General features: G+C 36.7%; 1 protein-coding gene and 1 pseudogene across 4 annotated transcripts in view; both read right to left on the bottom strand.

Annotated features, from left to right (window-relative positions):
- The window catches only part of LOC122015607 (homeotic protein knotted-1-like), a 29,271-nt gene extending 7,499 nt beyond the window's left edge, over nt 1-21,772 (bottom strand). The window contains exons 1-3 of one of the 4 annotated variants that reach the window (XM_042572594.1): nt 21,273-21,772; nt 21,049-21,201; nt 20,844-20,970 (exon numbers count right to left, since the gene is read on the bottom strand). In XM_042572594.1, coding sequence (XP_042428528.1) covers nt 20,844-20,970; nt 21,049-21,201; nt 21,273-21,449 — 457 coding nt within the window. In that variant the 5' untranslated portion in view covers nt 21,450-21,772. The remainder of the gene's footprint in view (nt 1-20,843; nt 20,971-21,048; nt 21,202-21,272) is intronic. The other 3 variants (XM_042572592.1, XM_042572595.1, XM_042572593.1) reach the window with 3 other exon arrangements.
- A 2,128-nt stretch (nt 21,773-23,900) lies between these two features.
- On the bottom strand, nt 23,901-26,159 carry LOC122013893 (annotated as a pseudogene).
- Nucleotides 26,160-27,091: the final 932 nt, after the last annotated feature.

Raw genomic sequence — 27,091 nt, 5'->3', positions numbered from 1 at the left:
TTTCCAATATGGGACTATGTTTGCAACCTTGCAACCCCAACAATCCCCCCCTCAAACAAAGGACCATAGGCTTCCCACATCTGATCCTTGACCCATCAGGTCTTCCTGCCCCTCGGTCCACCCGACCTACTAGGACTTCCTTGCCTAACCGCAATTAGGACTTCCTGCCTGGTGTCTGGTCCTCTTGATCCGAACATAGGAGCCCCCACTTTCTTTGTTCGAGGTCAATATTGTACCCACATGGTTCAATCAGACCATAGCTCTTGTGCACAGTCGGCGGTTAAATCTTCTGACAGTTAGGGCTCTGATACCAATTGTAGGATCGAAAAGAATTTAGATATCTCCATAATTGCATGATATTGTCCACTTTGGGCCTAAGCCCTCATGGTTTTGCTCTTGGGCTCTCCCCAAAAGGCCTCATGTCAATAGAGATATATTTCTCTTATAAACCCATGATCTTTTCCATGTGTTTCCAATATGGGACTATGTTTGCAACCTTGCAACCCCAACAATCCCCCCCTCAAACAAAGGACCATAGGCTTCCCACGTCTGATCCTTGACCCACCAGGTCTTCCTACCCCTCGGTCCACCAGGTCTTCCTACCCCTCGGTCCACCCGACCTACTAGGACTTCCTTGCCTAGCCGCAACTAGGACTTCCTGCCTGGTGTCTGGTCCTCTTGATCCGAACATAGGAGCCCCCACTTTCTTTGTTCGAGGTCAATATTGTACCCACATGGTTCAATCAGACCATAGCTCTTGTGCACAGTCGGCGGTTAAATCTTCTGACAGTTAGGGCTCTGATACCAATTGTAGGATCGAAAAGAATTTAGATATCTCCACAATTGCATGATATTGTCCACTTTGGGCCTAAGCCCTCATGGTTTTGCTCTTGGGCTCTCCCCAAAAGGCTTCATGTCAATAGAGATATCTTTCTCTTATAAACCCATGATCTTTTCCATGTGTTTCCAATATGGGACTATGTTTGCAACCTTGCAACCCCAACAGTACTTGTTCACCTTAGAAACCCATGGGATATATTTAGAAACCATAGGATATGTGATCATCACGTTGGAACTGATATGGTAAAATATCAGGCCCAATGTGGGCCTGATATAATTCCATATCAGGCCTAACGGATCATTTCAGGCTCACGTTGGACCTGATATTTTACCATATGATACCCACGTTGGGCCTGATATGGGATTATATCAGGCCCTCCAGAATAATGTGCATCTCGATTTGGAAAACATTCCATCAGTTTTAATTTTGTTGTTAATAAATTAAATTTGTAATAATTGTAGGCTATAGTTGATTTTGGCTAAAAACTATATTAGAATAGTGTGTTAGGTCACTTTAACAATTTTTTTTTGAATTCACAATCAAAGGAAGGCATCATGGATCTGCTATTTTACATGATCGATACATAGCGATGATCAAACAATCCCCCCTTTGTGTTTTCTTGGACATACAAAAAAATCCAGCATATCCGTGGTATATTGGTCAATATATTTCAAAATTAGGATTTAACATCTCAAACCTTTAGATTCTCAGGTACAACTCCTAGTTTTTAATCTTAAGCACCAAATAGTTTTAGAAATTTAATGTTTTATTTTTTTAATTTTGGTATGAAAAAAATATCATACAATATAACTATTAATTTGAAATTTTTAGGTGTACCTATTACATTTACACGAAGAGACGTATCTTTATTGCTTGGTATTATAGACTGAGGTGCTTCAGTTCCTATGAATTCAAATTAAGCATCGGGTGACCTCTTTCTTACTCACTTCTCAAATAACTGTTGGACCCCGTGATTATTTTGGTGTGATCAACCAAGTTAAGTTAGATTCTATCTTAGTTTGATCTTTGTGTCTAAGTGTGCAGGAGCTTAGGAGCACAGGAAGTCGAGCGGAAGACGCAGCTAGTGAAAAGGATGGCACGGGAAGGGAGTTGACGGGCTCGGTGCATCTGAGGGACGAGGTGCTACGGAAGAGTACACCAGTGGACAAGAAGAACATACACGACGTTTGAGGGACGAGAAGCCGGAGCGGAAGCCTGCTCGAGGAGAAAGCCGAAAATTGGGTTCGGGTGAGCCCTATTTTGGTTGACCGTAATCACCTAGGCGATCGGAGAAGTAGAAGAGCGTATGGAGACTATACTTGCTGCTAGAGGCACCTTCAAAAGACATTGAAGGTGCCTCCGAGGCGCCCTAACGCCTCTGTAAGCTTCAGGCGGGAGGCGCCTTCCATGGGCATGGAAGGCACCCTCCATGAGCATGGAAAGCGCCTTCGACCAGAAAGTTAGCCGTTGGTAGTGGATAAATCTTTATCCACCGCGCCTCACTGGAGGCACACTTCAACCTCTTTGGAGGCCCCTTCAAGTCACGGATAGGATTTTCCAGGGGATATAAAAAGACTTCTGGACCTAGGAAATGAATAACAACTTCTGTAATCACTTTCTTAGTTATTTCTGAGCTTTCAGTGTGTGTAAAAATCTTCTCCACCTTCAGAGAAGAAGATTCTTAGTGAGCTTTTCAATCGCTTTAGATTAACGACCAACTAGGTTGTAACCAAGTAAATAGTGAACTTTTACTTATTTTTTAAGTTTTTAATTCTATTTTTAATTGCGTTTATAGTCTAAGTCCAAGGATCGGGAAGGGGTTTTATTTTTCTATTTCAGGCAATTCACCCCCCTCTTACCAGCCCCGCTGCGCCAACAATAACAACCCATAACTAGATCAATAATTGATGAGTTGATGAAATTTTATTCCAATAGAGTCGAAGCACATGCTGATGTTTTATTTTTTGCACATTTTACATTATATTTATTTATTTATTTATTTGTGTCTTATTTTCTTCTAGTATGTATAAACTTCCTTTAGGTCTTATAGATATAGTAGATAATTTTGAGAATCTTGGTAGATTCAACTGGGTTGAAGTCATCCATCAATTTATGGCTCCACAATTAGGTATGATTGGGGATTTATTTTTATCAACTCAGACATATGACCCCAAGACCATCACACTCCCTTACCTAAAGGGATTTGCTGCATTTTTGCCCGTGAGTATAATTTTTATGTTAAATTTGATAATATTTTATGTATATTTATGATTATGTAACACTTATTATGATGAATCATGCATGGTTTTTGGAGCATGTTTCAATCCAAAAATTATACAATATTGAAAGAGCATGAATAAACAAGTGTAGCAATATTCCTTCACATATTAGTAAGGTGAGGACCTTGTTAGACCGAGTATCACCTGAAGAGGTAAATATTGAAGATCGTCACCTATTCAAAGTAAATATACAATTTATTACATTTTTTTTTATAATTGTATAGATTATGATTGAATTAATCCCTACCCAATTTGAAAAAATATTGGTTGAGAACCTTGATTTGGTTGATGATATTCCACGTCTAATGGAGACATCACAATTAGATGGCACTGAAGTTGGATGACAAGGTAATAAGGAATGTCGTAAATGCATCGTTCAAGCAAACCAAATCAAGGACCTAACATTGGAGAACATGCATCTGAATGAAAGGGTGAAAAGATTAATCGAAATAATAGAAAATAAAGGCATGCAAGGTCAATTAAGTGAGCATGTAGTCGATCCACAAGACCTAGTTACTTTTGGAACTGGGAGTAGGAGAGTATGTGGCCGTAGTCAGTATGATTATAGGGATACTCCAATTGATAGTCCATTGTGGCAAAAAATTTTACCTAAGAGGAAGTAGTGCAAAATATAAATATACAAGCCTATTGAGAACATTATAGCAGTAGAAGAGACTGAAAAAATATTAAAAGAAGGTGAAGCTAAAGATGTTATGGACAAGAGGAAAGGAAAACTTGATGGGGATGATATGGAAGAAGAAACAAAGATTATCTCAATGTCAGAAGACAATTCCGAGGAAGAGGCGGAAAAGGATGCACTTAGGCTTGCACAACTAAATAAAATGAGAAAACAAGCCATTGTCGTAAGTGTATATATACATATTAATTAATTTTAGATGTTAGATTTAAATTATTAATTAAATGTGTTTAATGTTTCTAGTCATAGTACGTGAAGAAGCAATTTAAAACTTTGAAGAAGAAAAAACAAGACAAAGATGTGGCCTACTTGTTAAAAATATTAGAAAACCTAAAGTATAGTAATGTGAATTCTGAAATACATAGTTTACTTAATTCAGTGAAAAGTTATGAAAATTATCTAGTTCCTTCCTTAGTAATTGATTTACTTTGCAGGTGTACAACTTATTTTATTTGGGAGGAATCACCCCTTGGTTTAACTGTGGCTTTCTTTTTATCTGGTGTGAATGGAGTGGTGTTTACAAAAGGGGAGTTAATTGACACCTATTGTAAAATTTTGTTTAGGGGGGAATCCTCGTCTGATAGACCATATAACAAGTCTATATATCATTTCACCTTCTTCACTGTAAGGAATTTAAATAATTTGATAATATATAATATTATAATATATTTTATTGTTTTGTTAGGTAAATATGCCTTTGCATTTTTGTAGTTGCAAAAAATTCTACAATAAAGTTTAGCATGCAACATTAAGTGATAAAGACAGATATTGAAGATGAAGGGGTTAGATATAATTTTATACCTTTGTCCACTAATAGTGCACACTTTCACTTGTTGTTGGTGGACACTAAAGTAATGACTTTCAATCATTATAATTCTCTTGCAAGTATCTCTAAATCGAAATATGAGTTTGAATCAGCAGTGAGCATCCAATATTCATGTATATGTTAGTATTGCAGTATAAATTAAAAATTATAGTTGATGTTCATTTGATAAATTGTTTGTTCATTCTTATAGGCGTTGGAGATAAAACAATATACTCATGAGCAACTTGCTACTATTCATCCATATTTAGAAAGTCACTATTCATTGAACAAATGAGTTTCTCTCACAATAGAAAATCCCACAACAAGAAGCTAGGTAAGTAAATGAGAAACAATTGAATATAACAATTGTATATTAAATATAAAAGATTAAATTGTTGATGTTATTTACAACGTTGATTGTGGCTTCTTTATGATGCAATACATTTGATGTCTGCTATATGATTTAGCAATGAATTTCAATCAAGGAGACATGAAAAAAATTTAGAATTGATGTACTAGCATCAATCTTGAGGGACAGGTTCTGCATAAAATTAGATTAATTATCCAGTGCTGCAAGAAAAATTGTTGGGTAGGGAATGTAAAACTACAATTTTGTAAAGTGGTGTTACTTTGATAATCTTTATATGTATTGTATGTAGTACATCCAGTGTTGTAATGTAAATCTACATTTTTGTATAGTGTTGTTACTTGGATCATCTTTGTATGTATTACATCCATTGTTGTATGAAAAAAAGTTAGGTAGGGAATATAAAACTACAATTGTCTAGATATTTCAAAGTGGGTGCTTGTAAATTGGGTTTCATTTGTAAGTTATGACTAAATTATGATAAGTTTCAGCTAGAACATGTTAGGCCCACGTTGGACTTGATATAGGATCATATCAGGCCCAACGGTGGGCCTGATATAGAAAAATATTAGGCTCTTTTTAATCTTGATGTGAGAATTATATATTTAAATTATTTCCTGAATAACAAATAGGGTTGTAAATTTAGTTTCAACTCTAAGTTACGACATAAAAAATAGGATTTTGTTGTGCTTGTAAATTAAAACTCGAAAGTGTGTGTTGTTCATTAAATTCTAGCAGTTGCATTGTTCCGTGTCAAATGGCACGATACAAGAACTTCATTGATAGTGGTTAGAACCTAGGTTTGACACCATATCTATCTTCACCTCATTATGTCCTTCCCATTGATTGATATTTTGGTGAAATCTGACTACACTAGGTCCATCAATGAATTTTGGTCAAAATCCACTGATGAACCTAGAGAGGTCGGATTGTACCCAAATCAATTCATGTGACTTTCTGATGCATCAAGGACTCCAGCGGTGTCATCTATTGTTGATTTAGATCTCTCTAGAGCTGATATAATCTTACAATAAATTTCAACCAAAATGTGGGGCTTGATATTTTTGTGGACCTGATGTGAGATAATATCAGGCTCAAGCTGGGCCTGATATGGGAAAATATTAGGCCCACGTTGAGCCTGATATGGGATTATATCAGGCCCAATGGACGGTCTGATATGAAAAAAATATCACGCCTTTTTTAATCCTGATGTGAGAATTATATAGTTAAATTATTTCTTGAATAACAAATAGGGTTGTAATCATGCCCTTTTTGTTGTGCTTGTAAATTAAAACTTAAAAGTATGCGCTGTTCATTGAATTGTAGCAACTACACTGTTCTATGCCAAATGACACTACACAAGAACTTCATTGACAGTGGTTAAAACCTAGGTTTGACACTATATCTACCTTCTCCTCACTCAACCCTTCCCATTGATTGATATTTTGGTGAAATCTAACTACCCTATGTCCATCAGTGGATTTTGGTCAAAATCCACTGATGGACCTAGAGAGGTCAGATTGTACCCAAATTAATTCCTGTGGCTTTCTGATGCATCAAAGACTCCAATGGTGTCGTCTATTGTTGATTTAGATCTCTCTGGAGCCAATCTAATCTTATAATAAATTTCAGCCAGAACGTGAGCATGATATGGGAAAATAGTAGGCCCATCGGTGGACCTGATGTGAGATAATATCAAGCCCAAGATGGGCCTAATATGGGAAAATACCAGGTCCTTTTAATTTTGATGTGAGAATTGTATAGTTGAATTATTTCCTAAATAACAAATAGGGTTGTAAATTGAGTTTCAACTCTAAGTTACGACAAAAAAAAATAGGGTTTTGCTATTCTTGTAAATTAAAACTTGAAAGTGTGTGTTGTTCATTGAATTCCAGCAACTACACTGTTCTGTGCTAAATGACACAACATAAGAACTTCATTGACAGTGGTTAGAACCTAGGTTTGATACCATATCTACCTTCTCCTCACTCAATCCTTCCCATTGATTGATGTTTTGGTGAAATCTAACTATCCTAGGTCCATCGGTTGATTTTAGTCAAAATCCACTAATGAACCTAGAGATGTCAGATTATACCCAAATTAATTTATATGGATTTTTGATGCATCAAGGACTCCAGCAATGCCGTTTATTGTTGATTTAGATTTCTCAGAAGTCGATCTAATCTTACGATAAATTTCAGCCATAACATGGGCTTGATATAGGAAAATATCAGGCCCACGGGTGGGCCTGATGTGAGATAATATCAATCCCATGTTGGGCCTGATATGAAAAATATTATGCCCACGGTGGGCCTGATATGAAAAATATGATATCATAATTTGATATAAATATTTTTTTTTATCATAATAAATCATATCACAAGTTTTTTTTTATCATAACAACATCATATCATAATTTTTTTTACATATATATATTGAAGTATGCATATAGACAACAATCACACTTGCTTGATCCAGTTTTTGTCTGTCATAATTTTATGTCCAACTCTAAATCTATAAGATTTAATTTGAGTTTGTTTAAATACATTTGATCTCTTAAACATCAAACTCTCCGCATAGCGCATTACAAAAAAGGCACAATCTAATCTGCAAGATAAATTTTTTAAGTAGGTAAGAATCATTTGCATTCAAAAAATCTATAGGATTTGGTTTGTGTTGGGCCATTTACTTGAATTGTTTTAAACTCTCTTGACGAAATAGGTCATAGACCTTGATGCCACATATCAAAGTATAAATTATCTATACCCTTAAAAAACTCCACCTACATGTAACTGATATTAGTATTCAATACATATCAAAAGCTTAATGTATTAAATATATATAACTTAATAATTATAGTTGTTTCAAATATAGTAGTGTAATGATCTGTATGTCCGAGAGAGTTATAATGAATGAATATACCTTCTTCCATGTCGATGACCATTAGATGCCAATGATCATCTTGTTATTGAGCGGATATAAGATATATTTAATGGATTCATATTCATCATTTTGACAAGATTTTTGCAAGATTTTTTCTTTTATTATCTCAAACATTTTCTATGTAAACAAGATCCATTTCATTTAAAGACTAAATTTAAGAAATAATAAATAAGATGATTTACGGAGGTCAAATACTTACAGCAAAGACAACTCCACAAAAGATAGATGGCAAATATGATTTTCCATAGGTTTTGCAATCATGTGCGATACTTGAAAAATATGCATTGATGCAATCACCATGTGTCCACTGAATCCAATCAAAGATTGTAAATAAATCTTCCATATCTAGTAAAAAATTGAGTTGGACTAGACTGAAGCATCGTAACCCTTCATAAACAACAAAAATATAGTAATAATTTTCCACTATTAATATTATTAAAATCCATAAATCATTAATGTTTTACATAATGATGCAACTACGCTACCAACTAACATACTTTAATTGACTAATCTTCAATAATACATCTGCTATAAATAGGCTTTTATTCTTCTTAAAAGTTGTCTTCACTTGCTGACAAAATTCATAGACAAAAATGTCATTGAGGATTAAAAGATGAGTATGCTTTTCTCACCCTCTTTATTCATCCTTATTCTTTCTAAATATATCTTGAAACCCTACCTTCAATATTTGATTTTTGAATTCCTAAAGATGAATACATTTGATTTGTTGAGTTGATGAAATGGTGGAACTTACAGTTGATGTGACAATAGCTACTGAATCTACATGTTGAATAATCTCTTTACCTTTCCCTTTATCTTTAGATATAACTTTTCTATCAGTTCTTTTTTCCTTTAGGCCCTTGTTCAAATGTTGTTGGTAAGGGCCTCACACCCTTACTGGCTAGTCTCTTTACTCTTGTATGTGTTGGTGGTATGACCTCTTTATTTGTGGTAGGGGTTGCTTGTGCGTCTTCAGATTCCTTCATCTGTAGCTTAGTTTCGAGCTCTTTGATTTTACTTTCGGCATCAACAATTAACATATCTTTTGTTGATAAGAGATTATCCTTTTTATTTATGACCGTGGCCATCTCCCTTTTAACATCCTTTAAAATTTGAGCAGCAGTAATTAATTGTTGCCTTAAATTTTCAATATGTTCTGCCTTTTCCTTGCACTCACTGCAATTGAAACTCTCTAGGCAATGTAGTATACCTTCTTGACCGTGATGTGAAGAACCTTGGCCTAATAGATTAGGTCCTTGAGTTGGAGGAGACCAGTCTAATGCCAAAATTAGTTCTGACTCTACCATAATTAAATCTACAATAATTTTCTCACCACTCACATGGTCTATCATCTTTTTGACTTTGTCAACGTAATAGTTAGGCCAATTCCACCGAATGATTCTAGGAAATAGTTCAAGATGCTTTGGATTAATGACATAGATGTGCTCACTCACCCATACCTATAATGTGATTATAATGATTAAAAATAATTCAGACCAAATATTGTGAGTCAAATATAATCTAACTTACTGCCAATATAGTTGGAAATCCCTTGAGCAAGGGGGCCTTGGGGGTTAAATCAGCAACTTGTGGTTTTGGCCTCAATGTAACCTCTAAACCAATGACCTCCAATTGAGGAGTCATGAAACTGTAGTTAAATCTGGCTACGTTGTCAAAATCATCTAGACAGTCAATCAAAGATAACACAGGTAATCTAGCAAAGTTGTTAGTACCACCAAACAAAACAATTGTAAAAAAAAATACAGAATATAAAGCTGATAATACAGCTTATCATTTGATCTTGACTTCATTATTTGTTCCTCCAAATGCTTGGCAGAACAATCAGACTCTTCGAAAACCTCCATGTATAGTCAACTGGATGCCTCATTTAAATCAAGTGGAACTGTGTCTCCATTGTCGGGTAGGCCTAGAATCAATGCAACATCAACCTTTGTGAATTGTAGTTTTTTTCCATGGAAGATGAAGCTGTGTTCCTTCGAATCCCAATTATCAAATATATTCTAGACCACAACTCTTACATAAGGACAATTAGTGAGGTCGAGGACCCACAAGAAGGGTGTGCTTCGAATCAACTGTTATTGTTGTGCTATCAGTTGAACAAAAGAAATAAATTTTGTGAAATGAAAATGGCTACTTTTCTAGTTTATTTTTTTTACTATGCCCTCTATTTACATAACTAGGATAACTAGGTCGAGCAGCACCTCCACTTGAGGACTCTATTTTTGAAGTCATCTTGAACTGAGCAAGCATAAACCAGCAGTCATAATCAAAATGAATTCGGACGCCCTAAACACTAATGATAACCCCACGCAAAATAAAAACTAAATAAGCAATGGAGCTACGTACATTCAAGAAAGAAGATGATGGCAGTCCTAAGCCACAGGAGGTTCGTGAAATGTCAAGTTTTCACCTTGATTGTAATTTAGTTGACCTAATTTTGAGAAAGAAGATGTGTCGAAGAAGATGTGTTCTGTAAATCCTGTCATATTAGCCTATATCGAGACCAACGTGGGCTTGATATGAGAAAATATCAAGCACGACTTCACCTTATTTGATCTCATACCTTATTGTGCCATATGGTCCAATATCAGGCCCAATATAGGCTTGATATTAGACCATATCTGGGCCAACGTGGGCTTGTTATTTTTTCATATTAGGCCCACGTTCTGACTGAATTTTATTATAAGATTAGATCAGCTCAGAAGAGATCTAAATCAACAATAGACGACACCGTTGGAGTCCTTGATGCATCAAAAAGCTACAAGAATTAATTTGGGTGTAATATGAACTCTCTAGATCCATCAATAAATTTTGACCAAAATCCACTTATGAACCTAGGGTAGTCAGATTTTACTAAAATATCAATCAATGGGAAGGATTGAGTGAGGAAAAGGTAAATATGGTATCAAACCTAGGTTCTAACCACTGTTAATGAAGTTCTTGTGTCATACCATTTGACACGAAATAGTGCAGTTGCTGAATTTCAATGAACATGATACACTTTCGAGTTTTAATTTACAAGCACAATAAAATCCTATTTTTAAGTCATAACTTAGAGTTGAAACTCAATTTACAACCCTATTTATTATTAAGGAAATAATTCAACTATACAATTCTCACATTAGGATTATAAAGGGCCTGATATGTTTTCATATCAGGCCCAGCTTAGGCATGATATTATCTCACATCAAGCCCACTGGTGGGTTTGCTATTTTTTCATATCAGACCCACGTTCTGGTTGAAATTTATTGTAGATCTAAATCAACAATAGATGGCACCGTTGGAGTCCTTGATGCATCAGAAAGCCACAGGAATTGATTTGGGTGTAATATGACTTCTCTAGGTCCATCAGTGGATTTTGACCAAAACCTATTGATGGACCTAGGGTAGTCATATTCCACCGAAATATCAATCAATGGGAAGGGTTAAGTGAGGAGAAGGTGAATATGGTGTCAAACCTAGGTTCTAACTATTGTTAATGAAGTTCTTATGTCATACTATTTGACACAGAATAGTGCAGTTACTAGAATTCAATGAAAAACACACACTTTCGAGTTTTAATTAAATGCACAACAAAATCTTATTTTTTAAGTCATAACTTATAGTTGAAACTCAATTTACAACCCTATTTGTTATTCAAGAAATAATTTAACTATATAATTCTCACATTAGGATTAAAAAGGGCCTTATATTTTCCCATATCAGGCGCAGTGTTGGGCTTGATATGATCCCATATCAAGCCCAACGTGGTTCTGATTCATTATAGCTGAAACTTATCGTAATTTAGTCATAACTTATAGATGAAATCTAATTTACAAGAACTAACTTTGAAATATCTAGACAATTGACACTTCTCATATCAGAGATATAAAATTTACAAAACTGAACACAACTGTTTATCTTTAAATTCATGCAAACATATACTAATAAAAAACATATATATGAATGCACTACATACAAAATTTTCCAGGATGTACTATATACAAAAGATATGGATTTATTCTGTCTTCATACAAAATATATAAATCAAGCATAATATTCCTGCTTACAAAATATTTCTACATACATATACCAGTAAGTCAATTAGCAGGGGTTGGCGGTATTCTACAAGTCATTCAATTATGGTGAAGTTGTTTACAGTGGATGCATTTAATTTTTACTTTCCCGTTATGTTTGGACTCGATCCATGCCTTCTTTCGCCTATCGAGCTGTACAAGGCTATGGGGACATAGAACTATAAAGTTGTTTACACCACAAGGCTAAAATTCCTTACTTTGATAAGGATAAATACGATCCATGTAAGTGACCTTCTAATTTTGTGAATGAAAATAATGCTGACAATAAGAGAGTGTATTTATGTTTCGATAAATGATTACAGCAATAACATGTGAGCAAGGCAATCCAGAATTTTGAAACTCTCTGTAGTTTTAATATTTTCTTTCCAAATCAACAATGTATGAAGCATCCCAGGTCTCTACTTCCATTTCAGATTGAGAGTAGGGGTGGACTTTATATGATCTAGCTTTATCTCTCCTTGAATCCATTTCTATAGTAGCATTAGGTGTCAAAGCACCCTCCCATTTCAAGCCTTCCTCCCTCCGATTATAGAACCATTGAGCTATTTTTCTTCTGGTATTATCAATTAATATGTTTATGGGAAGTTTATGTGTATACTTGAACAAAGCATTTAAACTCTCTACATAATTAGTGGTTCACATTGTGTACCTTCTCACACTAAAGTGTACATTAGCCCATCTTTTAGGGTCAATGTTCTGAAATCACTTATGGATATTTGGATATTTTTCAAGTATGGACTGCATTATAAGATCATACTGGAGTATTGTGTTTGCTTGCGCTGTTGCCCAAAACAAGCCTAAAGATAACCTACTGCCAGTATTTGTTAGCATGTTGCAAGACATGTGGTAGTGACAAAAAGCATGATGGGTGGTTGGGTAGACTTTCCTAACTGCTGATATAATGCCACGATGTCAATCTGATACTATGCTCATTAACTGTGCATCGACAGTTAAGAATATCTTTGTATGATTCAAAAACCACTCCCATGTCAACCCACATTCAACTTCAGTGATTCCAAAGATAACTGGGAGGATATTCCCATTACCATCGATCGTTGTAGCCATCAACAACACACTCGGATACATTCCTCTTAGATGTGTGGCATCAATTCCTATCAATTTGCGTAGAGACGACCTGAATACTCTTCAACATGCGCCAAAAGCCCAAAAACATCGTTGAACTGATTGTTACCATTCCTGACTCTCAACTCACACAGATATAGCGAAAGATCTCTATATGCTTGATTATAATCTCCAACCACCTTTTTTTATCTCTTTCTCCCGAGCTATGTATGCTTTTTTTATATGATATGGTCACGCCAAACCTAGCTTTTATATAAGATATAATCATACTTGGTTTACACTGTTCGTTAGAAACAACTTGCTCTTCAATAAAAGATGCTACAAATGAGGAAGAGCAGACTTGATGATCAACACTTTCCCTTACAATGCTACATTGATGTTCCTTTACATATTTGTAATAGTAAACTCCAAATCACCCCGTCCAACCACTCTCCATGTACATAATTGCTTAAAGCAAATTGCTTTCACTTTATTTATCCAGGTTTTAACTAGGTTATATCTTATATTTTTATTCATGGCATGTTTCACAAGTGCATTCTTGAACTCTTATCAAGAAGGAAAAATCTGTCCAACAAACAATACAGCCTCAACTCTTGCCTCTCCTATAGGCCTTTGTAGCAATTGAGAATTTAGAATATATGGATTATCAGTAATTGTGAACTCCTCCTCTAAGTCACTATACTGCTCTGGGAGAAATTTATATTGTTCAATCTGCAGATTATCAGCTAAGAACTCTTGTACATCTATATTGCATTGTAATTCCTCTGAAATCCGGATATGATGCTCTTCCTCCTCACTTCAAGTAGAATCAAAGTATTCAACAAGTGTCGTACCAGGATTTTGAATCTCATCTTCTAGGTGACTTCCTTCTTCATTTAAATCAAAGGTCAAATTACTTGTATTTCTAATTGTGTTTAATTTTCATCTTTGTTGCTTCAAGATCATTGATTTCTCTTGTTTTCTCTTTACAAGTCTCACGGATGTTATTGCATTGTTTAAGTGTCATTGGTATGATACATCAGATATGCAAGTGCATCAGTTGGGATCGATATCATGTGCCACAAGAAACTTATTGCTAGTTGCATAAAATTTTATTTATCATTTTCTTCTAAACAGATTAAATTTCCTCACGACGTCCTAAATGAGCTTTTATATGGAAGAGCTGACTACTTGTGGGCATGTTCTTTCTTAAATAAACACATCAGCAAGGGAACAATTCCCTCAACTCATATGGTAACTTTCCTTCTTGTTTTCTCTCATTATTTTCTAAATCATTCACACGTTATAGTTGTAATGTCCAAGATTGAGTCCAATCTAATTCAAAATATCAATACACTTACAAGGATGACCTATAGTATTTAAGCATGTTATGAGAGTCCTCATTTGAAGATGTGAGAATAGGACTGAAAGTTTTATCTTTCTCACTTCCAACTTTCTTTAATATTCCACCCTCAATCTCAACCTCCTCTCCTCAATCTCAACTTCGTTAGAGGTGAGGGACTGATTCTAATACCATATTTAAGTCTAAGAGACTCTAATCCAACCTGAAGTACTAAATCACGTAGGTGGATGTTATGCTAGTACAAGCATATTATGAGAACTATCGTTTGAAGATGTGAGACTAAAGGATGAAATTTATTATCTCATTTCCATATTTTGCTCTTTTTAATAGTGTTTTCTTAGATGCATAATTTTGTAGAGATCAGTAGCTAAGGACATGATTAGAAATGGAAAAAGACTAGCCAGCAAGTGCAGCTGCCCATTGATGTATGAGTGGAACGATGAGAGGTATTGGGGGGCTGCCCATGGCCTTGCTGGTATCATGCATGCTTTGATGGGTGTTAATCTCAATGAAGATGACTTGCAATATGTTAAGGGCACCCTTAACTACATGATTAACAACTGGTTCATCAGCGGGAACTACCCATCGACCGAGGGATTCAATGCAGATTGTCTTGTGCATTGGTGTCATGGTTCACCTGGTGTTGCTCTCACCCTCACCAAAGTTGCTCAAATAAGGGAATGAAGCACATGATATCGATCCCATCAGTTAAAGTGGCAGCAATCAACTATTTTTTTTACCTTATCAACCTGTAACACAGTTATTTCTATTGGAAATAAAAATTATATGATATTTATTTTATTTATTTTCATATGCCTGTAACTTAGTTATTCCTTTAGTTATAATTGTACGATATTGATAATTATGTGTGATATATATTTTTTATTTTATATGCATTTAACCGCAGCGCGCGGTGCGTGCTGCGAATGATATTAACCAAAGCATGTAGCTGCGTGCTGCAAATGCAATTTATCGCAGCGTACAGTTGCATGCTGTGAATTCACTTTTCATAGCGTGCAGCTGCACGCTGCAAATGCAATTTATCGCAGCGTGCAGCTACGTGCTATGAATGCACTTTACTGCAACGCGTTGTCGCACGCTACGAATGTGTTCTGACTTTTAACAGCATTGAGTTGTGCAGTATGCGATGCACGCTGGGGATAGCATAATTGTGCGTTGCGGAAAGTCATATTTGTTGTAGTGACACCAGTATACTCATAAGTAGATGGAATATTAGTTCTAAGTAGTTCTACTATATTAGCTCCCTGTTCCACAATAGAATTTGCATCAAGCGTATTCCATATTTCAGAGAGAATTTCTTCAGCAATATAATCATCCCTGAAAAATTAATTTCAAACTAAGTTAGTAAAGTTACAATGTAAGAATCAGTGGTGTTAAAATTCAAAAAGCAACCAACAATAGAGCATGTATAGATTTTCATAATTGATTAGTAGATTTTGACCAAAATACACTGATAGACCAAGGGTATTTGGATTTTAGCAAAATAGAAATCAATAGTAAGGGTTACGTTAAGTGAGGAGAAGATAGATATGGTGTCAAACCTTAGTTTTAACCACTTTCATTTGGCATAGAGGAGTGCAGCTGTTGGATTTCAATCAACTACTCCATGTGGACTTTAAATTTATAAGCTCAACAAAACCCAATTTTTCATGTCAGAACTTACATTTTAAACTCAATTTACAAGCCTATATGTTATTCATGTAATAATTCATTATATAGTTTTTATATCAGGATTAAAAAAGCCTTGATATGACACCATATCAGGACCAATGTGGGCCTAATACTTTCCATATCAGGATCAACGTGTACCTGATATGTTCCCATATTAGGACCAACATGGGTTTGATATGCTCCCATATCAAGCCCTATGTGGGCCTGATATGAGAGCATATCAGGCCCACGTTGGTCTTGATATGGTGTTATATCAAGCTCATGTTGAACTTGATATGTCATACCAAGCCCACATTCTGGCTGAAAATTTATCAGGAAATAATTTAACTATACAATTCTCACATCAAAATTAAAAAGGGCTTGATATTTTCCTATATCAGGCCCATCGTTGGGCCTGATATGATCCCATATCAAGCCCACCGTGGGGCTAATATTATCTCACATCAGGCCCACTATAGGCCCGATATTTTTTCATATCAGGCCCACGTCCTGAGTGAAATTTAGTGTATGATTAGATTGACTCCAGAGAGATCTAAATCAATAATAGATAGCACCGTTACAGTCCTTGATGCATTAGAAAACCACAGGAATTGATTTGGAGTGCAATCTGACCTCTCTGGGTCCATCAGTGGATTTTGACTAAAACCCACTGATGGACCTCGGGTAGTCAAATTTCACCAAAATATCAATCAATGGGAAGGATTGAGTGAGGAGAAGGTAGATATGGTGTCAAATATAGGTTCTAACCACTGTCAATGAAGTTCTTGTGTCATGTCATTTGGCATGGAATAATGCAGTTGCTGTAATTCAATGAACAACACACACTCTCAATTTACAACCCTATTTGTTATTTAAGAAATAATTCAACTATACAATTCTCACATCAAGATTAAAAAGAGCCTGATATTTTTCCATATTAGACCCACTATTGAACCTGATATGGCAAATATCAAGCCTAATGTGGGTCTGATATAAGAAAATATCAGGCTCAGGGTGGGCCTGATGTGAGATAATATCAAGCCCAACGTGGGCCTAATATTTACTATATTAGGCCCAGCTTGGGCGTAATATTATCTCAAATCAGACCCACTGTGAGCCTGATATTTTTCCATATCAGGCTCACGTTTTGGCTAAATTTTATCGTAAGATTAGATCAGCTCCGGAGAGATCTAAATCAATAATAGACGACACCGTTGGAGTCCTTGATGCATCAGAAAGCCACAGGAATTGATTTAGGTGCAATCTGACTTCTCTAGGTTCATCAGTGGGTTTTGACCGAAATCCATTGATGGACCTAGGTTTTTGGATATCAACAAAATTATAATTAATAGGAAATTTTGAGTGAGGTGAAGGTAGATATGATGTCAGACCTTCCTTTTGATTAAAGAATATCATCCTAGTCTTTCTTGATATTACAGACCAATTTATAGCAAATACTATACATACATAATGGAATCGTATCTCTCTTCTTCTACCAAATGTAGTCTTGCTTGAAATTTATCCTTCCACACCGATTTTCTTCAAAGTCGTAATCCTTCGGCGTAACACTCTTTAATGCCTCTTTAATGCCTTATGACAAAACCCAAGCTCTCTACTTATTCTATTGCAATGTCGTATAAATGCAGGAAGAGATATGGCAAAGAAGGAAGAGGTTCATATTGCAGTTGTTAATATAAGAACATGAAGAGGAAAGAGAGAGATAAGGTGAGACCTATGATCAGGTGATGTGCATCCGAACTATACAAATAACTTTTGATTTATAAATTTTAAATTGTGGCTCGTATGAATTGAAAAACGACATTTGGAGAAAGGGGATTTAGGAGGTTGGTGGGAGCGGTAGAAAGGGAATAATACTATTTTTGATGTTCTTTTTGGTAGTTTTAAAATTAGGGTGCTTGTTTTGGTAAATAAGGAAATGTGGCCACTTATTTTAGTAAAAAGCTGAAAAAAAAAATTGGGTTATGCTGAGGCTTAGAGATTCGAGTGGTATTTAAGCAAGGAATGGAGATGACTCTTCATTCAACTTATGACTCTTCATTCAACCTTCAACGGATGAAAAAACTGACTATAATGATAGAATTTATGTAAATTAACCCTACTCAGCCAAATATCAACCATTTCGACAATTTTCAAGTTGAATCTTTACTTTATACATGTTTTTGCTTCTTTCTTGATCTTTGATAGACAATATTCTATTTCTTGAAAACAATATATATTAGTTATTGCCGATATCAATCCAATTAACCCTGCAATTTATTTCAATGTCAAATATTTTCCACAATTTATAAATATTCCATTGTTTGGTATATATATTCTACCTAAATGTTTTACAAAAGCAACATTTACTTAATTATTTGACATTAAATTTATCAAAAAAAAATTCATAAAGCATCCTTTAATGTTCATTATTTATTTAGAAAACTATATGTGCTTGCCTATGAATTTATTTTGTGCCAAAAGACATAGGTCAATTTGAAGCATGATGATCACATGATTTAGTTTCTACTAAAAGAGAATTCTGGTACACGAAACTGGTACCAACATAGATCATGGTGAAGAGATTGGACCATCTATTGTATATAGTTTACCTTATATTACAAAAGGTTATTTATATGACCTCAACTTATGATCAATTCATACGACAATAATTTTATCATTATGCAAATATCATATGATAAGATGATAAAAAAAAGGTCCCATAAAAGATGGGTCAAAGCAGGAAAGGACAGCTGATGTGGAAGTCAAAGTTAAGACAGTCGAAACACAAGTCCCTCGGTCGGGTGTAGTGGGCCGAATAGGTTACATGGCAGGTCAGATATGACTGTTCGGACGACCGTCCGCGGAGAGCCTATGACTGTGGTAAGAGACAAGACATAAAAAGAATTTCTTATCTACAGACAGAGGTATATGTTACTTTATTGTTAAAAACACTCACTGCTACAACTTTCTACTATTCCCCATTGAGTACTGATTTGAGCGTCGGAGGGCCAACGACGAGAACCCCTTTCCGACCAAATACTAACACCTCTTGTATTACAGGACCACGTAAAATCTTCACCCCATAAATCTCGAGCCATATTTTTAAATTGTTATCTTCTCCACTTTCAGATAAAATTACAATCATTTAGTTTCTATTGTCCTTCACATAATTTGAGACTTATTCTTTTTTAAAAAATATTAATTCATTTGACATTGAATCGAGAAGAATGGATGCTTAACATTTTTTCTAAAATTCTAAAATAGAAAATTACAACAACTTCGAGTCCAACTCTACCTTTTGGGGTAGTGATAACTATGGATTTAGTTATATGGAGAAATTATACATGAAATCGGAGTTCTACGATATCGTAAAACAAACAAATTTTTTTACCCTAAAGCCTGTAAAACAAACTAATTCTTTTACCCTAAATTCTAAACCTATGCGGACTTAACGGACTTAATGGTTGGATGAGCAAGTAGCAGATTGGCCGATCGGGAAGACAGGTCTAGCGGGCAATTAGACCGAGCAAGAGACTGGTCGGACGATCGGATGAATAGAAAGACAGATCGAGCAAGTGGTCGGTCAGGCGAAGCAGACAAATAGGTCGAGCGAGCTAGTGCCGACAGGGCAAAGATACCGAGCGGATGAACACCAGTGTTTCACTCGACCATTTTACTTCTGTATTAATCTTACTTTAATTTGGCCGTTTTGCTTCTACATTAATCTTACTCTGACATTCAGCACATGCAAGCCATGGCCGCACACAAGTCAACATGCTTCAATATAATTCGGACCCTGGATTTGCACCCCCTATGCATCCATGCATTAGAGAGAGTCTTTCCCCATGTATTTATTCACATCACCAATACATGTGAATCAATATAAACCAACCAACATATCATAAAACTTATAATATAGGACCAAAATCTCATTCGCAATAAAATTTCTTTTCTCTTCCACATCTCTCTATTTACATCACTTATATCCAACCAGAGTTTCCACAGTCAACGGATATCTTCATGCACTCATTCATCTTCAACCAACAACCACTGAATTCAGAAAACTATATATCCTACCAATTATGTGAGTGCACATTTTGCAGCATATGTATAAACTCATCAGTTACATGCAATTAACTTTCCGACATGGTTCTTTGTTCATGGCCCTACTGACAAACTGTACAACATGATTTCATGTGGGTGCAACTGTTCTCAGTCAAACAAGGAATGATAAGAATAGCATCCTATGTAATATATATATATATATCCTATGTAATATATATATATATATATATATATATATATATATATATATATATATATATATATATATATATATATATATATTATCTTGTGAATATGTGTATGTATAAAGATAGATAAATAGATCAAAAACATGACAATAACATCATATCTGTGATTATTACGGAGGTGGAGAAGTTGCCCTTTGGGAACCCTAAGCCTGCTTATTGCACCCCATACACAGCTTAGTAAATAGTAAGCTGTATTATTCCTCCTCTTCCAGTATCATGATTAAACAAAATTAAGCCTAATGAATTGATTAATGAGGATGGATTAATATATTAATCAATTAATTAGATGGTCGAAGAAGATCTTGCAGGCCTTTTCTATAGCCTCATGAATAATTGTGCCTGTCCTTGATCCTACAGTTCAACCCTAAAGACAGAAATAAATTATGGGTAGTAATTTAAGCGTACCGGAGAGGAGAAGCTCATTGGTGAGCATATTAAGCTGTGACTCGATCTTGTTGAGGAAGTCCTTGGCCTCTTGCAATGGTCTGGTTAGTTCTTCCTGGTATTTGATGAGCACATCGCAGTACAGATCCTGGTGTATATATGTAATTAATTGGATTGATCGATCAGCTTTAATTTAAGGATTTTAATTTGCATATATATAATATACCATGAACTGATCAAGCTCTGGGTCGGGGGGAGCTTGGCTGCGGCCGGCGGTGGGATCCGAAGCAAGCCGATGAGCCATGGCCGAGAGCCTCGCCGCCACCTCCGGCGGCGCTCCCACCTTGCATGGAACAGCGATGATGATGATGATAATTAGCTAGTAGGCGATCGAGTGATGATTTGGAGAGAATTGAATGGGTGCATGGTAATTAATTGAAGTCTATACACCTTTTGGCAGTCCATGAAGGCCGCGAGGAGATCGGAGTACTTGGGGTGCGACATGATCTTGGCCTTGATCTCCTCCGGAGAGGCAGAGGTGTAGGGGTGGTAGTAGTTGTAGCTAGGCACCGGCGCCGGCGTGCTACTGCCTTCACCTTCACCTATGCCACATAAATATTCTTCCATTGATAATTATAGAAAGAAAGAAAGATTGAAAAAAAGAGAGTAGCTAATGGATTATAAATAGGAAGAAATGGGGAAGGATTTGAAGAGGAAGTAACAGAGGAAGAAAGTAAGGCATTTAAGAGGGCAATTCCTTCTTTTTTTCCCTTGTCAAATCAAGGTAGCAGCGCGATGTGATGTGTGTGTGGTTTTCACCACCTGCCGATTCAGCAAACTGGAAGCTAGAGATTGAGATTATCAAGGGGAATTAGGAAAGTTGAATTTCATCGTGAACTCGATCGATCGCCAGTTCCATCCGAACTTAATTGTGTCGAAGAACAAAAGAAAAGAAAACCTAGATGCAAACGGTTTTGTTTTGTTTTGTTTTTTCTAATTAATTTATGTATCAAATAAATTTAAAATATACAAACTTGTGAAAATTTTAACCAATTAAATTACAAGTTTTGGAAGGTTTACATGGACTTGTATCTTAGAAATGAAGATCGAAGAGAAGTGGTAGGTGGAAACTTGGGCCCCTAAATATGATAAATGATTTTTCAAAGCGTTATTGTGACGCTAGAGTATTGGAATGCAAAAGTCAGATTTATGTTAAAGTGATTGATACGGAGAGTATTCAAAGCATCCGTGTGTATCAAATGGGTTAGTAGTCATGTTGAAATAGAGGTCAAAGTCAAGATTTGATAATAAGATCATCTCCGCTTGGATGTACCTAAAACAAAAGGAACTACCATTCGGTTGGGTTAACCCAAGACGAGTCGTTCCATCATTTCGTTCAACTGCTCCAAGACAAGAGGCTCCTCTTGGCTCTACCGATTTGGAACTCCTCTTAGCTCTGTCGATCTGATGCTCCTCTCGGCCGTGCTGATTCGACTGATCTCCTCGGCCTTGCCGATCCGAAGCTCCTCTCGACCCTACTGATTTGACGCTCCTCTCGGCCCTGCCGATCCGACGCTCGTCTCGGCTTCGCTCGTCCTCGCCGACTAGACACTCCATTTCCACTCGGCCTTGTTGACTGGACACTCTGCTCATTCCCGCTCAGTTCCATCCATCTAACACTCCTCGACTTAACAGGTCACTCTCTTTGACCCAACTATCTTAATATCATACGGGTTGGCATAGCATGTGGGACAACACGTGGTTGTCAGAGCACGTGGAGCGATATGGTTGACATGACATGACCCTACACGATCTTCTACATACAATACAGAATATAAATGATATGTCCCCATATCCAAAGACGGGACACTTTCTTTACTTGGATATGGTATTCTATTAATAAAGAGTGAAGTACTATATATTCACCGTGATATAAAAGTAGTCCGCTCCTACAAGTAAAGGTACGGATACACGCACACATACACTTAAAACCCCCACATTTCTCTATCTATTGTTCTTCTTCTTCATCTCCCTCATTTAAGATTTACTTGAGTATCGGAGTGGCCGAGCACCCATGACTTCCACTCTAACTCTCTTTCTCTTAAGCTTCGCAGACACTCCTAGTGATTTGGCTCTTGACGTTCGACGACTCCCTAAGTATAGAAGATAATTGTCTGATGGGTTATTCACAACGATCTCAGATAGAACAGTGATTTATCTTCCATAGTCTCTTTAGACATGACGGGTAGGGATGTAAATGAACCAAACGGTTCGCGAACCATTCGGAGCTCGATTCGGTAAAAAGTTTGTTCGAGTTCGTTCGTTTAGCTTATTGAGCCGAGCTCGAGCTTGATTTCGAGCTTGACAGTTTTATCGAGCTGAGCTCGAGCTTAAGGATATTCAGCTTGTGAGCTTACGAACATGTTTGTTTATAAGCTCGCGAGCTCGGGCTCGAGCTCGGCTCGTTTAAAGGGCTCAAGAACATGTTCGTTTATAGACTCGTGAACTCGGGTTCGAGCTCGAGCTCGGCTCGTTTAAAGAGCTTGGGAATATGTTCATTTATAATCTCATGAACTTGGGCTTGAGCTCGACTCGATTAAAGGGCTCGTGAATATGTTCAATCACTACAAGAAAAACCCTCATAGACATCGGTGGAACAACAACGATTTTAAGCAAAAACCGATGTCTTTGAGTATCTTACACCGATTTTTCCATAAACCAGTGTCTATAAGGGCTGATTTTTGCTCATAGACATCGGTTTTTAAGCCGATGTCTATGAGCGCCTTTTTTTTCGTTAATAGACACCGATGTTAACAACGGTTTTTAAAACCCGGTGTCTATGATAAAATAAAATAATATAATTTTCCCACCAATACTTAACCGAAATTTACAACACTTCACTCTTCCCTCTAAAGCTAAACTTATATTGCGCCGTCCACCCATACTTAGCCCTAAACCTATATCGTTGCTACGGCACCACCACTTTCCTCCGGCCATCTCTCTCAGCCCCTCATCTCCCTCTTCTCCTTCTAGCGTACCTGCCTCTCCCGATCAGGATCAAAACCACCTGCTTCGGTCCTAAGCAAAATCGCAGCATAAATGACCCCCTTCGAAGAGCACACCAGCCTTCTCGTCGGTGACTCTGCACGATCCCACTGCACATGTGGAAAGGGTTCTTGGGGTTCTTCACAATCACGATCATCCCGGGCAGGAAAAGGGGAAGCTCGGGGAGCTTCGGCTTCGCCCGCGCCAGCAACACCGCGATGCTCTCCTCGCCGCCTGCCCTTGCCTTTGCCTCGGAAGGAGAGGGGTTCCGCTGGATGAAGTCTTTAAGGCCCTTTTCGCCGCCTGGGAAGCCTCCGGTGAGGCCGAAGAGCTCCTTTTCGAAAGTGCCTTCGTCCACGCCGACGGCAGAAGGCGGGGCAGGAGCAGGTGGGGAGGCGAGAGGAGGCGAAGGCGGCTGTTCCATGGTGGTCTGCTGGAGCTTGTGGCGGATGCCTCGCTCGCCGTTGCAGAGGACGCGACCACTAGTAAGATTAACACAAATGCATGAACATGATGTTGCTGTTTTCAGTACTCGTAAGATTAACACTAGATAAGTGAACGAGGGTTATTATTTTTTTTTTATTTCCTCGGGCACGGCACCGCGGCTCGTCTCCTCCCTCGCCGCAAACCCTAGCTCGCCCCAGAGGGTCAAATCTCCCCTAATTGTTATTGAATCATCTGATTTATCTCATCTCGATGTATGCTGATCAGATATCATCGGGGAGCAAGAGATCTATCAAAGAGCGTCTGCACGGCGATCTCGGGGGAGATTTCAGCCGTTCGAACGTAGTTTCGGCTAAAAGGTACACTTTAAGTCTTTAACTTTCTTACGAATAACGCGCAGGTAGTCCTTTCTGTTTTTTTTCCTTTTGTTTGTGAAATATATAATCCGTAGATTGTTGCTGTGTCTATCGTCTACGAATCTGAAATTTTCGACCTTTCTCTTAAGGCTAGCTCAAATGGAATTGGGACTAAAGTTCTCAAAGTTAATATTTATTTTTGAAACTACTAGATACATTCAGTATATGCCCTAAAATTTGGTATGTCATAATTTAAATATTGTTTTGATTGAGTTGAATTGTTATGCTGCCATATAAGTTGTATGGCATTTTTTTTTTCCTTTGGCATGGTCTGGCAACATCACGTACTCCCAACTTATTGATAAACTAATGAAGAAATGGATGATATGTGAATTTCCAAGTCTTATTTGGAGATACATACTTGGTGACCAAGTAAATACTCACAATTAGATATTGGTATGACCAGTAGTATGAAGCATCACTTTTCTGGCTAGATTGGTTTGACCGAATTCTTTCCACGATGGCATTAGAAATTTAAGATATGCAGTTATGAGGTCAACTCAGCTTTCCTAAGCTTTTCTGAGGTTAGCTAAAGTTGCAGTACTAACAAAGCCTTGCATCTTTACTAGTGGGAAAGAAATTGCTCCACTAAGTCCTTATTGTGTGTCTGACAAGCAATTCAGATTGTTTTGACACATTTCAGAGATCTACATAAGCAATAATATTTTGTTGCAAGACATAATACCTCAAATAATGAACGATTGGTAATAGAAACACTAGTAATATTAACACAAATGCATGAACATGATGTTGCTGTTTTCATGATTGTAATACTGAGCCATCTGTAATCTTTTTTACAGAAGCAACTAGCATTTACAATTGGCCAAGTTATTTTCTCATCAGAATTTGTTAATTTCTAAATTTTATGTGTTACACGATTCTCACTTATTTAATCTATGGAATGTTGACGGTGCCACATACTGTGTTAGGTAGCGCAAACACTATAATTGCACTTGCTGGCAACAAAGCTGACCTGTTGGAATCTAGACAGGTTTCTGCTGAGGCAAGTTTATTCCATCATCACTGCTATTTCATATCATATTGTAACACATTTTGCTAATAATATGTTTTGAGGCCTTGTTCTTTGAGACGGGCTACTGCCATCTTATCTAAAGCTGAACCTGTAGCAGTAAAGGAAATATGCTTCTGATTAGGAGGAAAGAAGTTAACCTAAAATCATATATTTGATAGTTTGTATTTTGCAACTTTAAGCTTATCTCCAGATTAATTGGTTTTTCTGTTGCTGTATATACTAAATAAATCAAGCTTGAGAGTCAAGAGTGGCCAGCAGGATTATATCAAATGATTATTCTGCTTAGATTCACTAGTTCTGTTGTTTAACCTGAAAAACCTCAAGATAGTCAAATCACCTAGGTGCTAATTCAGACCATGAATTTGTCTCATATTCATTCAATTGCCTTCTGATCAACATAGATCGTTATTGGTCCTTTATCATCTCTTTATTTGGTCATTTATTGTTTCCAACTGTTTGAAAAAAAAAACACTCGCCTCTTGCTCATCTCTGGGCTTATAAGTTGATCTATTGAATTCTCAAGTGGCTTATGCAAAGAGGCTTCCCTATTTTATACTCGTCTGTTCCGTGATAGGCCTATATTTTTGCTACTTGTTTGTGACTAAACCAAGTTCATTTCCACCTACTCTAATTGAGGAAGTGGTCGTTATAAATACATGGTAGACTAGTCAAAGTTGTAACTTTACTTTTTAGCCAAGAAAATGGGCATCCCATGATTGCCAAATTGACTGTTTAATATATTTTTAGTTTCGTCTGAATTTATCTTGAGTGGTGAAAATTCACAACCGGCAGGAGGTTGCTATGGTGTTCATTAAATCCTAGTTTTCCTTGGCTAATAGACATTGATGTTGAGTCTGTGAAGAACGCAGTGGGAATTTTTGAAGGCTCTAAAGTACTGATTAATTTTTGAACGCAGTGTCCAATCATTGTTATGTAAACCCTCATAGACATCGGTTTTCAATCATTGCCCGATGTCTTGAGGAAGAAAATGATTCTTGATTCTGGTAAAGTCTGAATGCTAAATATGTTATGTAGGGTGCAAGGGTTATTGCAGATATGCTGAAAGAAAATCAAACTTTACGTGTACTGGAACTTAACAATAATATGATTGAATATTCTGTATGACCTTATTCTTGGGCAATCTTTCATGTTTTTTTATGAAATTCCTAGATCTTTTACACTTTGTTTCTGGTGTCCTTACTCCTTACACCTTATTTCGATGTGAAATTTTATAGGGTTTTGCAAGTCTTGCTGGAGCACTAGTTGAGAATAAGGCAATTCGATCTATACATCTCAAGCTAATAAGACTTACACACACTTAGATTTTCTAT

Source organism: Zingiber officinale, chromosome 8B (assembly GCF_018446385.1).
Source record: "Zingiber officinale cultivar Zhangliang chromosome 8B, Zo_v1.1, whole genome shotgun sequence".
Taxonomy (NCBI): domain Eukaryota; kingdom Viridiplantae; phylum Streptophyta; class Magnoliopsida; order Zingiberales; family Zingiberaceae; genus Zingiber; species Zingiber officinale.
The sequence above is the reverse complement of the archived record's forward strand: the minus strand, read 5'-3'. Positions and strand labels throughout refer to the sequence as shown.